The sequence below is a fragment of the Meleagris gallopavo genome, chromosome 5, assembly GCF_905368555.1.
Source record: "Meleagris gallopavo chromosome 5, MGAL_WU_HG_1.1, whole genome shotgun sequence".
NCBI classification, from domain to species: Eukaryota; Metazoa; Chordata; class Aves; order Galliformes; family Phasianidae; genus Meleagris; species Meleagris gallopavo.
In genome coordinates this window covers 35,679,268-35,695,142 of record NC_139408.1, presented here as the reverse complement: position 1 = coordinate 35,695,142, position 15,875 = coordinate 35,679,268, and the positions used below count along the sequence as shown (strand labels likewise).

The following is a 15,875-nucleotide window of genomic DNA, read 5'->3' as shown; positions in this document are numbered from 1 at the left end:
AGGGAACGGAACAGGCTCCTCAAACGGGGCCGGACTGAGCTCCCCGGCCTGCTCTGCGTCCCCCTCACATCTGCCTCTCCGCCCGTTGGGGCAGCAGGGAGCTGAAGTCTCAACTCAAGAGCAGGATTTCACATGAGGAAAAAAGGATTAGAGCATTAAAGCTTGCAGTCCTTCCAGCACAGCTGCCTGCAGATGGAGGAACTGTCACCCCTCACAAAAAAAAAAAAAAAAAAAAGGGGGGAAAGGGAGGGAGAAAGACGAATTCTGGACCTGTGGAAAAGGTCCCACCTCATGCCTTTTAAAGAAGAAACAAAAGAAAAAACAGGGTGTTCTGGCCCCTGGGACTTATCTCAGTGAGCAAATAACGTGTATTCCCACCAGGCAAGGAAAAGCATTTGCCTTCACTTAATTGGTTTGCTCTATGGAGCAGCAGCAGCAGCAAGCAAAGTCCTCTTTCTCCAAACTGCATGCTGAAGGCTTTCGCTACTGCTAACACCTTAACAAAGGGCCAGAACTGAGCTAGGAGAAAGCCCATCAGCCACTGTCAACAGCTAGAGAACACGGGCAGAGGAGGAAGCACTTTCAAGATCCTGTTTACAGAACCAAGGAGTGAATGAATCATTTTTTCAAGGTAGGAGTCAGTGGCTGTAATGAGTACTGCCATTATTTACATGATGACAAGGATGACACAGGATTGAAGGACAGCTGAGTATGACTTCTAAGGAGAACTATAGTCTATAGCACAGATAGGCTCTTGGAACGTCTTAGTATTGCTGTCTCTCAGAAGAGAGCAGTCATGAGCTAAAAATGCATCCTTTTCAATAGCTGCAATGAAAGAATATAAATATTTGAGCTGCCAGAGTCATCCTTGTTCTTTGCGAGAGTGAAAAATTACATCAAACTGTTGCTCTAGCCCTGTAGGCAAGACTTCTCATTAAAGAACAGCAACCAAACAAGCACACACTGAGAACACGTGAATGATTGTTCCACAGCTGGTGAGTTTTTTTTTTTTTTTAATGTGGAACAGCACAATCAGGGTTTGCACACACTTTGACATCCACCACCTTCCAAAAACAATAAACACACATCAGAAACCTGTTTCTACGTTAATGTGCCCTGTTATGTACACACCTAAACTTGTTAACGTGCTGTGAAGAGAGTTACGAACTGCAGGATGCCACTGATTTTAAATAAGGATGCGCATCTAGAACATAAATAGTTAAGCTTATTTGGTATGTTGCTCTCTTAGCCATTAGTTCCTCCTAGTGGCGTTCTCCAGGCACTACAATTACCTGAAGACCTAAATTTAAATTCCACATTGTGCTCTGCAGAACTCACATTTTATTTCCCACACTCTTAAAATTTTGTTCTCCTATAGAGCAATAAGAGGGTTTTACAGACCATTCTATAAAGTCAAACTTAAAACAAACAAACAAACAAAAAGAAACAATTCAAATCTTTAGGCAGTTGTTCTTAACAGTCTGAAGACTGTCCCATTTGGCATGGTAAGAGTTCACACCTATATGTAATTGCTGAGTAATGTACTGCTGTTTGTTTATACCAACATATACCTCAGAAATAAAGATCACACATCCTACGCTAACAGAACTGTTTCCCAACCTTGCCCTTGCCTCTTGCTAGCTGTGTGAGCTGGCAGAACTCTAATGCTGTACATAACGCAGTGATAATACAAAAATTCTAAAGACTAAAACTAAACATGTGCAATGAATTGAAAATAGGAAGAGTTAACTGCTAATAACTTTACAGTCCAGCTGAGTCGTACAAGAGCACAGAGCTTCACTGTTCCATCCTCAATATGCCTATTCATGTATGATTTCTATCAGCAGTATTCAAATTAACTATCCACTATCCCCTAACTGTGTTGCGCACCAAGATTTATTTTCCAGTCACTGCTACATGGTTTTGTATATTATATTAGTTTTTATTGCTCAAGAACTGAAAAATACTATAAAAACAAAGTTTGTATAAATACCATTTAAATAGTTGAGGGCAGCACCCACCCAAGCCTGTGATACAGAAAGTATTCATTATTTTCTTACATTTAATATATTAGGATTGAACTTAAGCAGTCCTTTCAGACTACTTATGTGGAAATGCAGTGTTGTAGTGAATGGTGTATCTACAGATTTTTCAGCATCCTCTATAGGTAAGAATACATGTACCATTAGCAGTGCAGAAGATAGTTCCACATTATAAATTAAGTTACAGCACATCTTATGTTTTATTAGTATATTTTCCTACAGAAATCCTCTTCTGCTATCAGCTGTGTCAGCTGTCACCTTTTCAAACAACTGACATTAACAGGTGGACATACTTTAATTACTGCATTTAATTTCTATCACTCATCTAAGAAATAGAAATGGGTGCATTTACAACCCAAGCACACTGCAGTATATTTAAATAAATCCATAACAATCTCCTTCCTTAAAATAGGGGTTAAAGAGTTTACCATATTTGTTAAGATATCAAATTTTAACCAGCTTGCATAGCTTCTGAAGTGCCTGTAGATTCCAACCATTTCAGACCAACGCAATGGATGATATAGGAAATTAAGATCAGAAGTAGCTGAGTTGGGGCAATATGGTCTGCCAGATACAGCTGTTTTTATTTCAAGTTGAATACCAGCACAAAGTTCTATCTACTATATATTATTAACTATCTGCACCACAAAATAACAGTTTAATTGGCAGTCTGGTATGAAGATTATCGAGCTGTTAAATATACTGAAGGTATCTGTATGCACACATTGTTATTTGCTTCATTCTTTATGTATATGGAAAGAACTATAGAATTCTGAAGAACAAAGTTCTGTGCAATACTAGCTTCAAAAATCTGAGCAACAGCATATTTCAGATGTTGAACTAGTTACACTGTATATGCCAAAGAGTTACAGCAGTAATTAGAAATTTATAAAATTAAGGAAGTCTCATTACATACTGATAAATGATCAATACGAAAGAATTGAAAAAGTAAGCCATTCTGGTGTTTATAATTACTTAATTTTATTTTACAGTATATTTGTGACATTTTATGTACTATAACCAAAGATCAGGGTTGTTTACAAATATAATGGCTGCCATTTAATGTAAACAATTAAAAACTGTCTCTAAATATTAAAATTTTACATCATTAAATTCAATTACTCTTTGTGCCATCAGGTATTAGTGGAGAGGAACTAATTTAAGCAAAAATAGTTTTCAGAAATTAGATGTAGAAACCGAGAAGCTTGAATAGCATTTTAAAAGATCACTCTGCCCATCGCTGTAAAAAGGAAGAAACAAATCCTTTCACTGAAGTTGCAACTAAGTCAAACCAGTCCATTTTTATTAAGGCTTCTTTACATATTGTTGAATCCCATCATGCCTTTCATATTCCCAGCGGCACCTTGTTGGAACTGTCTCATCATTGACTGCAATCCTGCCATGCCACCTACAGAATATAAGCGAGAATATGTATGTGTTAATTAGTTTTGAAGCACAGCTATCTTGCTTCAAAAAAAAGCCTATGTGCTGTAAAAAGGCCATTTTGGTAATATACAAATGAAAACCCAAGACTCAACCAGGCTTAAAAAACTATCAAAATATGGACATCTGACAAAAAAAAAAAATTACAGGAGGATCTACAAACAAGAGTGGATTTTAACATGACCTCTTCATTAAAATCTTGACTAAAAAAAATCTTGAAGGAATTATCATTATCAGCATGCAAGACTTGAATATGGAAGTTTTTACTGAAAGATGTTAATGTGAACATTACTTATCTGAGGCAAACCCTGGAAGAGGAGAAAGGTTCAGAAATAGATGCACTTTACAACAGACATGGTTGAATTCTGGTAAGTGATATTCATTATTTTGTCAGACACTACTCCAACTGCTCATTTGGAGACCTGAATCCAAATAAAGAGTCTAGAAAAAGCATTTCTAAGTGCGAAGTATTCATAACACATCAACTAAGCTTTCTGATTCTTGTTAGAAGGCATGGAGACACTTAATACTGATACATAATGAAAACATTTTTACATCACCCTCAATTCCGTAATATTTCAGATGGATCAAATGTAACAGACCCTTGCTGAAGCTGTAAAAAGGCAATGCATACCCATATGATGAAGGACTCTTGGATCCATCATCTTTGCCATCTGTTGGTTCAGCTTGGCCAGCTGTGATGGGTTTACATTCTTGGACATATCACCACCTTAAAGAAAATAGAAGCAAAGCATATTAATGCACGAGGCTAAAAAAAAAAAAAATCCAAAATTCTGGGTCATGTTTTTGTTTTATCTCCTCCTTCTAAAATCCACTTAAGTCAATGATCAAAAGTTACTACATCAGCCAAAGTACTTAGGGATGAGCAGTCTCTGCCTTCCCCTCCCTCTCCCCCCCACAGCAGACTCAAGTATCAGTATTGTAGTAGAAATGGACTCTACATTGGTTAAGCCAAAAAACACAGTAGTTTTGACTGCCATGTTATACATTAGCATCATGAAGAACAAAACAGCTCTCACTGTTACACAAGAGCTTACAAGCATGAAAATTAGTGAACTACAACTCAGTCCTCCTCTCATAATACACCTAATACATACATTGAGTTTCTTGTGTTCACATATCAAGTGGCCTCCACACTGAGTGTTTTACTTTCTTTTACCTTTGAAAAGTCCTTTGATACCTCCCATCTTTTTCACCATCTGTGCAAATTTAGTGTATTGGGTCAAAAGCTCCTGGACATCTCTAGTAGAAACACCTGAACCTCTTGCTACTCTTTGGATTCTTCCTGGCTGCTTACTGAATACTTTGGCACCATCCGTACTGTCAAGTTCTGCAATTACAGGAAATGAAAAAAAAAAGTTTTGTTACTGATTACAGCTGGTAGCAGAAGTGAAAACAAGTGTGCTGAGAATTTAGTTTTGAGCCAGAGAAAAAAAACAAAAAACTAATTTTAGAAGAGGTGATACAGAATTGTACAGAAATAATTGAGAGTATTCTAGGGAATAGCACTAAATGATTGCCCTTATATGTTAAATCGCAGTGGAAGAAAAAGTTGCTAGAAACAATTTATTCTTTTAGCATACCCAGTTGAAGCCATGTTTATAGGTTTAGCTCAAAGGTAAGAAGTACACCTCTCCTGTAAAAGTATAAATTAGAAACAGCACACCTTCCAGAGACTAGGCTGTATCACTAAGCATTTTTGAGTGGGAGAAAGATACAAAGAAAGACAGTGACACTGTGAAGATGAATGAAACACTTTCATTTGTAAGGACAGCATTGATAATTTAAAAAGCATAGCTACACTAGGAAAAACAAAAATGAATTATCAACAGAATGCTTTCAAATTTTATCTAGCCTCCACAAGAAAGCAGCAGTATGTATCCATGTAACCAGTATATCTTTAAGAATGGACAGAAAGTTCATACAGCACAGGGATACATATGTACTCTTTACTATTTCTAAGAGTGAAATGTTCCTCCTCTCTTCTGTCATCTCAGTCGCACCCTTATGTCTACCTTGTTGCCCAAAACAATCTTTAGTCTTGTTCAAAGAAAAACAGTGGTTGAAATTTGTTTTACCTTGATCATTCATACTGTCCATTATAGTCATCAATTTCTTTAGCCTCGCCATTGATTCTTGTTCATTGCCTTTACTCATGAAGTCAGTTCCAAAACCAGGAATCATACCCTGTTTTAAAAGGCAAAACAAAAGCTGTGTCAGAACAGGCAAAGCTAACTTCAAGAAATACAGACAGGAAGTTTTACTTCAGCAGGTATGTATTCCAGTAGACAAATAATTTTACCATTTTGAAAAATATAAAGTACAGATTGTAGTATCAGTTTCAGTAAAGAATTTTAAGTTTACAGCAGAGTTTTGTCAGCTATAAAGCAGAAACCGATAAAACAATTTTTAGGATAACTAACCAGGATCTGACTGAATGGTCCCATTTTCATGATGTTTTGGAATTGTTCATACATATCTCTTAGTGTAAACTGACCTGAAGTACAACAAAAAGAAGATTAGCAAAGGTTTACACTAATATTTTGCAGTTACTATCCTTTCTGAATTACTTTTTATATTTACAGGGTAAATACTATACTGGATAAACAAGCAGATAAGTAAACCTCAACTATTAATATGACTATTTCTGATGGCACACACTTAAGAGTTTTATGCTAGTTCATCTGCAATTACAGTTCTATTTGTCATTTGATGAAAAACAACTATTTCTTGCCTGAAACATTTACTAGAGAATGACCATTCTTCAGCGTGCACTTGGAACAAGTTACTTGTCTATGCATTCAAGCTTTGGAAACAACTTACCATGTTTGAGCTTTTCTATGAGGGCCTCGTTATCATCCAACTTCAATTCATTTACCTTATCTATCAATCCTTCAATATCACCCATACCTGGAGAACAGAACCAGATCTGAAGTTGGCATTGAAGAAATCACACTTTAACTTTCAATTATCCAACTCAAAGTATCTTGTGCACAGCTGCATGTAGTACATACCAAGAAGTTTGCTGATGAAAGGCTGTGTTTTGAAGGGTTCAAAGTCATCTATGTGCTCACCAGTTCCAATAAAAATAATAGGAGACTTTGTAGCAGCAACTCTGCAGTAAAATATGTATATTATGAGACAACAAAAAAAAATCAAAACCTTTTAAAGAATCAATCAGTAGCAATAACTTTAAATGAATTCTGTTTCCCATCTGCAGAAAGTAGAGAACAGACACAGCAGACAGCATGTATAAGCACATGACAGCAAGAACTTATTTCTGGTATTTTCACTTCACTTTTAAGTTCAGTTTTCCATCATTGTGCTATAAATAACAGCAAAATACATATGGCAGATGAAGAATTCTAACACTTAAAATCCAAATCAAATTTAGCAAGTTGGTGTCAGATAACTGTTTTGACATATAATCTCAGCTCCATGCAAGCTGTATCATCTAAAAGCAGCTGGAGATGATTCTAACATAGAAGCAGAAGATAATATCACATGTTCTAGTGAACAAAGGTCGTCAACATACAGCACAGTGTATGCGAAGCCCAACAAGAATGCACTTCAGAAAAGCATAACTGCTGATTTACCTTTCACCAAGATGCTTGACACTGAATTTAGAAATTTCATGTGCATCATAGCTCTAGAGCCATTACCTTTGACTAGCTAGAATTTCTCCCATTTCAGTAAAAATTTTGGACATTAAATGAAAGGAAAATAAACAATGTGAAAAGATTACATCCAATATAGTATTTATATTTTTAGTTAGAAGTTCTGCTAAACAAGATGCAACAATAATTGTATTCTGTTCTTGGAAGACAGAAGTCTGATGCGACAATACTACTGCATTGGAAGCACATTCTAATCATTGATACTGAATATCAACACTGAAATTAGGATAAAAATAGCTATTTAAATCTCCAGATGCCCTGTAACTTGACAGTGATGCTTTCACTTGACAGGTTTCTGTGAAACACTAACACATTCGTCCATCCATGGCCAGACACCCATTATATCACGATACTTACGCACTAAGAGCGCCACCTCCTTTTGCATGTCCATCAAGCTTAGTCACAATGACAGAAGCTACATCTACTTTATCTTTGAAAGCTTTAGCTTGAGCTTCACAAGCTTGGCCAATGGAAGCATCCATCACATAAACAATATTGTCTGGTTGCTAGGAAGAAAAAAGAATTTTTTTCTGCATTCTTAATGTTTGTTCATGTATTATGTTCAGTAACAGAAGTTCTTGCAGTACGTTTCTATGGGCAGTGTTACTTAAGGACCGCTTGAAAACCCTTATGCTGTATTACTATCTGCAAAAAACATATCTAACAGAGTATTAAAATTTACTAATTTTGCAGTTCTTATGTTTTGAATGATTTCAGATAGTATCCGAGCCAGCAAGCTAATCAGCACCTATAAACAATGAACATCTTCCATTTCCTTTTTTCATTAAAAACTTTAAGATGTCCATTCCTTTGAAAACAAGTTACCCAACAGCATGACTTGTGTGGGAGCTGCCATACTGTTATGTAAGACTACAGAATAAAAATTAGATACTTTGAATTCATACAAGAAACACCGACTTCATTAACATATCCAACTTGCTGAACATTCTGTTTCAAGGCAACTATTTGTAACAATCACAGAAAAGGTTGTACACATAGCTACAGAAATTTTTTTAAATCTAGTTTCACATTGCAAAAATTCTGAAAGGCAAAGTTAAAGCAGGAATTGTAGTCTAGGTAAATGCAAGCATCCTTAAGTTACAGATCCAACAATTAAAACTGACTCAATGCTATTAAGCACTGATCATCTCTCATTTATTCATATCAGCTCACAATTTTTAGCATATTGGAGATGTTAAAAGTGCTTCCAATAGGCAGAAAATCACATAGAACACTAGGAAGTAAGCAATTAATTGCAGTTGCATCACTATAACAGTAGTGAATGTATTTCTTGAAGCTACTCACTATGGCATTAGCAACTTGTAACATCTCTTCAAACAACGAGTCTTCCTGTTTGTGACGTCCACTTGTATCAACGATGATAATTTCAAAGTTTTCATTCTTAAATTTCTCAACGCCTTCTGAGGCAATAATTACAGGATCCATTTCTGTATAACTGATCAAAGAGAAATATCATTACATATGCAATTCTTTATTCCCAAATTAAACCTTTTATTGCTTGACTGTAAACTTATTAACCATAAATCTACTTGGATTTCAAGACTGACTTCCTCTTATGTCAAGCCAAAACTGATTAAGATCACACCTTTCTAAATCATTTACCCTTACTGTTCAGTGAACTGAAGTACAAAGGACTGTCACATCTACTGAAGACTGCACTAGGTCCTGCTAGCCCTTCTCTGAAGCCCTAGTTCATCTCCATGAGCTAGCAGTGCACCTCTGAGGCAAGAAGGCCAATGGTCTCCTTTGCTGCACTGAGAAGAACATTGTGAGCAGGTCACAAGAGGTTTTCCTGCCCCTTTACCCAGCTCTAGTAGGGCCACAGCTGGAGTGCTGTGTTCAGTATTGGGGAAACCCAGAACAAGAGAGACCTCAACCTACTGGAAAGAACGCAGGGCTACAAAGATGATGGGCCTGGAGCATCTCCCTTACGAGGAACGGCTGAGAGACCTATGACTGTTCAACTTGGAGAAGAGAAAACAGAGGGAATCTTATCAATGTATATAAATATCTTAAGTGAGAGCCAGATTCTTTCCAGTGGTGCACAGTGACAGAGTAAGAGGAAAAGGTGTAAACTTTTTATGCTACATAGGAACTTCCAGATGAACATGAGGAAAAATAATTTACTGTGATGGTGATAGAGCACTGGCATTGGTCGCTTGCAGAGGTTGTGGATCCCCTTCTCAAGAGATGTTGAAAATCCATCTAGAACTGATCTTGTGCAACCTGCTCCCCATGACCCTGCTCAAGCAGGCTGGGGGTGGACTAGATCTTCAGAGGTCCCTTCCAACCTCAACCACTCAGAGCAAATGTTATTATAATTTTATAATATATATAATATATAATATATATATAAATATATATATTATTTAAATATATATATATAAATATTATATAATATTTATAATATATATAATATATACACACACACACACACACACACACATATATATATATATATATATAAATAGTTAAGCAGCAGTGAACAGGATTTGGTAAGAGATGTTCAATAAGAAACAATATATCATTAAAACTGCATTGTTTTCCAAACTGATTCTGAGAGATGCTTACCTCCCATAAAAAGGAATTCTTGCTTTTGTTGCATTTTGCTTTAATTGGTCAAAAGCACCTGTAAGACAGGTATGGTCAGGGAAATATTAAAAAAATACACAAAAATAAGTGTTAGAGAGAGAACTATATCATTAGCAGCTGTTCGTATTACCTGCTCTGTATGTGTCTGCACATATTAAACACGTCTTCCAACCTTTCCTTTGATAGAAGTATGCTAACTGTTAAAAAAAATCCAAAACAAGCAGTTACACCAAAATCCCACAAAGCATAACACTATGTAATGGCTTAAAGCACAAACTGAGGACAAAGTCAAGCCAGCCTTGGTATACCTGTGATCACTTAATAACATCATACAACAATCAAATGTTAGCATATTGGAAAAGCATGATATACAAGTAACTGTTCAGTTAAACAAAAAACAGTGGCTTGACTCTGCTTCTGAGTTCAGTTTCCTGAGCTAAGATCAGCCTCTGTTTCTATTTTATTGGTTCTTAACAATGCAAATAGAACTAGCTTTTGAATACTAGCTAAAGTAGTAAGTTTTTAATTACAGCAATGGCTAAAACTTGAACTTTCTTTGCTTTTTTACTTCGAGAGGAACAAAGATATTCCAATTGCAAGGATATGTTTCAAAGCAATTAACAGAATCCTTTCTGTTATGTAACACTTGCAAGCCTCACTAGTACAACAGACATTCACAGAACTTTGATTCCCCAAATAAAGACTTCCAAAATATATTTTCCTACAGAAGAACTAGGAATGTCTTATGAAATCAGAGCAGTGATGTATTTAGCAACATCTACATATGAATCCCTCAGAGAGCAAGTGACAAAAAAAAAAAAAAGACAAGCAGTATGCATCTTTTTCCATAGGACAATTTTTTCCTCTTCAAGAATAATTAATAGGTTAAGTTACAACTGCTCTGAATTGAGCATTCTTTTTTTAGTCTTGAAAATATAAATCTAAATTCCCTAAATAAACTTGCAGCTAGAACAGGTTTCATACCATCCACTCATGCTTATCTGGGATACCTAATATAGAAGTCAACTTATACTAGTTCCCCTAAGCAGGCAATAGAATGAGAAAGGTTCCATTCAGTGCATCTTAAACTCATGAAGTATGGAGTGGAAAGAAACTATTATCCATACATAATATTGTTTCATTAAATGTTCAACTTAAAAAAAAAAAAAAAAAGGATCTTGAAGGAAGTCCTGCAACTATAAGCTCAAAATACTACTACTTTGGACATTCATATCATCTAAGAACCTCCTCTACAAAAGTATTTCTACAATGTAATCAGTAATAAAAACAGCAAGTCACAAGTACATTGTACATTAAGTGTTCAACAACACTCTCCTTCTCAAGAGAAAAAATACAACAGAAAATCCAAACAGATTCAGTGCAAGTTACCTTTGAACAGGTTGTTGTTTTACCACTTCCTTGCAAACCAACAAACATTATAATGTTCTGTTTTCCTTTGGTAGGTGTCCATGCTTTAACTCCAGGATCTACAAGCTATAGAAAAAAGGGTACTGTGTTGCAAAACCGAATTTCAGAGACTTACACCACTTAGCATCATAGTTGGCCCTGATCAGTGCCTAGTTTCACATTCAGCAAAGCAAATTTTTGGTATATGTGGGTCTCAATTTGTTAAGACACTTTAAATTACAATGAACACCCATATTTCTAGTATATAGTATAATACATAATCATCCTATGTCAGTTTTTTTTTTCATAAGACTAAGCACCAAATGCAAGGGAGCCTATATATATATATATTGCAAAAATATAAAAATGAACATAAACATAACCTCCACCCCAGCATCACAGCACAAGATGGATCTCTTCTGGTGAGAATCCCGCAACATAGAAGACTTTTTAGTCTTAGTCTCTTAATTCTGGAATGAATAGGAGCAGAGATTCCATGGAACCAACATATGCATGTTCACAGACATGAACATGGACATACAGATGAACAGAAGACAACATTTAATAGGAAAGAGGACAAAAAACTGATACCAGGTATGGACTTAATCAAACAAGCAGATAAAAAGTTGCCACACAAACTGCCAGGTTGTTACTTACACTTTTTCAATGTTTTGTAAGTAGTTTGAACAAATCTTCCCTAGAGTAGCAAGGGTATACTGCTAGGACAACCAAAGACAGCAGTTCAGGAGCTCACAGTCCCTTATCCTTATTTTGTCTTTAAATTTATTTGAAAAGAATAGCTGAACTTGAAGGTTAGTCTAGAAGATACACTCAGAAAGTAAAGTTCCAATCAGAAAAAGTGCTACTATATGCATAGAAAGTAGCCTTAGAACAGAAAACCTGACAGCCCAAACAGACACCTGTTGGTACTGTACAATAACCTTAAAACTTAGCTTGCTACTGTACTGCTCACACAACACAGGCTGTACAAGAAAAGTGACATAACAGAATTCTGAAAGTCCTACTTTAACAAGTTCTTTAAAGACAGCATGCTGAATCATTTTTCTCTTGTTAAGGCCAGATGCCATTTCTTCAAGATCAATTGCAGACCTGAGTTAAAGAAAACAGTTTTAGAAAAATTGAAGCCATGAAGCACTGCTATAACTTACAGTATTGCTTTAACCTAGTAGTAAGTGAAGTCTCTGCAAGTGGAACAGCAACCTGATTTGCCTTGAGTTTTTAGGTACAACATATTCAAAAAGTGACATACATTAATTAGAGACAACATCTTAGTATGCAAGACAAAACCAGGCTTCTAGTATACTTGTATCTGCTTGACTTACACATCTCAAAATAACAAGGTAACAGTACTGAGCATGTGCACAGACCTACCTATATGCAGCACAGAATATTGGAAGACGAGGTGTCTAGGCTCCAACAAAGAGCTTGTTTACTATTCCACTCAATTCCACTGACATTGTTTTTTTAAAGAAAGATCCCAGCAATTGGCTAAACTCAAGGAAGATTATTTTGATACAGCTGGCTAGATGCTGTTTGAAACTGAATTTTTCTGTTAAAGTGAAAACTAGGGTTTGAAGGTAGACTGGACATGTCTAAAAAAATCATATACAAATTAGAAGTTAGAGTTATTTTTCCATAATATCAAACTATAATTTTTACAAACATTAAAATTGATGTTGATTACTCACTTGACATTTTCTCTTAGCTGCTTCACAAGTTTAATATTAACATCAGCTTCCAGTAGTGCTGTGCATACTTCTTTTAACATAGCATTTAAAACCTTTGGAGTATAAAAGAAAAATGGTTTTACAACACACAACGTTGACTAGCTCAGTATTAGTTTCCAATAACAATGAGAAAGTATATTTATGATACAGTAAAGGCTTTTACTTTACATGAGTTAAATGCACGTGGTCTTATTGTTATATTGACTGCTACCAAGTCTATGCGTTTGCTCATATGCAAATCAAGTTTAAATCTGAAAGGGAAAAAGAAGCACCTCAACTTGTCACCTGCATTTTCAGCATAAACTGTACTGCTGCTCTGTAGTATGTTTTTTCAGGCAAACGTGCTTCAGGAACCCAGTAGCCATAAAATGTTTCACTTTGAAAAGTCTTGAACAAAAGCATTTTTACTTTTTTTTTTTAATTAAGTAACATCTGAATAAGCAACCTCATTTGCACAGCTTGAACTCTCATGGGAGAAAAGCTTGTATTACCGAAAAAAAAATGCACTGGCTTTTATTAGACTCTGTTGTCTTCTAGCTTAAGATGTCAAAACCTTTTTCTTGCACAAGCTCTAAAACTGTGCCTATTGGTAATCCTATTTTTTAGTTACTTCGGGCAACAAAACATTTGTCTACCTGAAGTTTCTAGCCATTTACTCAAAAGCAATTTCAAATCATCATATCCTTTAGTTTTTAATCTTGCCATTCAGTACTTACAACACAACATATTTACCATTTCAAAATCTTAATTAAAAAATACAGACTATCAAGTCAAATAGCTTCCAGAGTCACACCCTGGCTAGGACAGAAAGGCAGCGAACTTAACACTCCTCTCATTTTAGGGTGCAAAACCTATACTGAAAATCATTTCCTCTTCCAGAGTCCAGCTTCTAGCAATCCAATACACATGTCCATAACACAGCTGAACACAAATGCTGGTGCATTCTGCAAGGTCTCAGAGTAGCTCCCACCAGAACACAGGCATAAATTGCCTTCTTCAGCATTCACCACTTCTGAATGCTACTTTCCAGGAATACCCACCAGTCATGATGACCTGGGAACATAGGGCCCACTGTCTCTGAGGTTACTCTATACGCCTAAATCTAGCGCTGAGTTTTGGCTATCAGGGGCTATAAAGCTCTAGCTAGAAATTTTACTTGAATTATGAAAAGAGCCCAGGAATAATATCAACTCACTTTTAGCTTCTCATCAGCCTAATCTACCAGAACTTTGCTTTCCAAATGTTACAGTGCCATCATGCACTTGTTTTACATACCTCTTCATTGATAATTGTAGCATTGCTCAGTGAGCGCAATGCTGAAGTAATTTTTCTTCCAAGATCTGCTAGAACCATTTTGGCGGCTTCCAAATGACCTCAGAAGAATCTGGAAAATAATTTAAAAATAGTTTTAAGACTAATTGAAGTTATGCCTTAACAGAGTAAATATTCCAGTACATTCTGGGTTAAGTAACCTGCTTTGCTCTCCAGAAAGCACAAGTTTGAACTTTTTAAGTATTATTTTTAGCAAACACTGGCCTGAAATTAATTTTTGGATATCCTGATGGCCTACTTGAAAATAGAAATAACATCCTGCAACAAAGAACCATTTCACTGTCCAGTATATTTATGCCTAAAATTCATTGTGAAAAAATAGCCCAGACAGAATTCCAAATAGAACACTCCTCCCTATTTTCTTATCAGGATGATGTTATATCACAGAACTTAAAGCCAAGCCAAAGAGCCTAGAAGCTACGCATTCTGCAGAGACAACACTATCAGAAGCAGTACGTTTTGCAAGCAGGAGGAAACACTGTTGATCAGCACTATTGTATCTACCCTATTCTAAATCAAACCAGATTTTCCATGCCAACAGTCCCATAAACATATATGTATTTTAACTAGCAGAATTCATGCTGTGTTTTTAAACTGTTCTATTGGGAAGAACAGACCATTTCTGTTCATTACAAACAAGTCTTACACGCAAGCCTAGGGTAACTTGACAGTTAGAAAAAATAGTAAAAAATAATTCCTGAAAGCTACATATGCAAAGTCAACATCTTAACCCACCCTGCCTCTAAATCTTTGGAAAAGGACAAACAAAAATTTGTCTGATAACAAAGCTGCAGCACCAGTCACTGCAGAAAGTACTGCTGCAGGCTTCTCTTGTTCACGTCCTGATTTTGCAGCTGCTTTCAAACACTCAGCTGAAATTTCCCCCAGCTCAATGCTGAATTCAAACCTCACACCTGCGTTCTTCCTTTCAGACCTGAAAGCAAACTTCACAGTATGAAACCATGTGTAATCAAAACAGCTGACAATTTTCACGCCTTTTTTCCCCCCCATATTCCAGAATTCTATAGATAGCTAAGTACAGAAAGTTAATTATTTCCTAACAAACAAATATTTTCACAGCCGAACCGTCCTACAGACGCAAAGACCCACAGTGCCAGAGCAGCCAGCCAGCGGGCACCGCAACCAATCGCCCTGCAGCACGCAGCCGCGCCGCGCCGACAGCATCCGCAGCAGCGGCAAGCTCTGACGCAGCGCCACGCACCGCACCGGACAGAGGCCTGGCGGCGGACCGCAAGGCTCGGCAGTCGCTGAAGGACGGGCACGTCGGGAGCCGGCCGGCAGAAGCCGGGGTGGGACTGGAGACGGAGCGCCCGTCCAGCCAGCACGAGCCCGCCGCAATCCGTCCAGACAGCGGCGGCGTGTCGCTACCACGCAGCTTTACCCGTACACCGGGCGAGGCCGTCCGGCGCGGGCGCTCACCGTCGGGGCGGCGCGGGGCCTGCTGCTGGCGGGGCCGGGCGGCACTGCGCTGCCTCCGCGCTCTGCCACCGGCAGCGGCGACCCGCTCCTACCGACCGGGGAGACGTCACCACTCGCCTACGCCCTCGGCGCACTTCCGCCGCCGGGGCACA

At 37.2% G+C, this 15,875-nt stretch overlaps 1 protein-coding gene across 5 annotated transcripts; it reads right to left on the bottom strand.

The window, feature by feature from the left end:
* Positions 1-2,998: 2,998 nt before the first annotated feature.
* On the bottom strand, positions 2,999-15,862 carry SRP54 (signal recognition particle 54). Of its 5 annotated transcripts, none has more exons than XM_010711674.3 (16): positions 15,724-15,862; positions 14,227-14,335; positions 12,913-13,004; positions 12,229-12,313; positions 11,186-11,290; positions 9,927-9,993; positions 9,776-9,833; positions 8,489-8,639; positions 7,541-7,689; positions 6,521-6,621; positions 6,330-6,416; positions 5,930-6,003; positions 5,585-5,693; positions 4,666-4,836; positions 4,120-4,215; positions 2,999-3,450 (listed from the first exon to the last, which is right to left on the bottom strand). In XM_010711674.3, exons 2-16 carry the CDS (start codon positions 14,302-14,304, stop codon positions 3,359-3,361), a joined length of 1,515 nt encoding a protein of 504 aa, XP_010709976.1. In that variant the 5' UTR covers positions 14,305-14,335; positions 15,724-15,862; the 3' UTR covers positions 2,999-3,358. The 5 variants fall into 5 exon arrangements, with proteins under 5 accessions (XP_010709976.1, XP_085081329.1, XP_010709975.1 ...); XM_085225203.1 differs by having other exon boundaries at positions 15,686-15,835; XM_010711673.4 differs by lacking the exon at positions 15,724-15,862 and adding an exon at positions 15,506-15,652.
* Positions 15,863-15,875: the final 13 nt, after the last annotated feature.

Coding starts and splice junctions, on each gene's coding strand:
- SRP54 (XM_010711674.3), bottom strand. CDS start 14,304: ATGGTTCTAGCAGATCTTGGAAGAAAAATTACTTCAGCATTGCGCTCA. Junction 12,314..12,912: donor CAGCTAAGAGAAAATGTCAA/GTGAGTAATCAA, acceptor TCTTTAACTCAG/GTCTGCAATTGATCTTGAAG. Junction 9,834..9,926: donor TGCAGACACATACAGAGCAG/GTAATACGAACA, acceptor CCTGTCTTACAG/GTGCTTTTGACCAATTAAAG.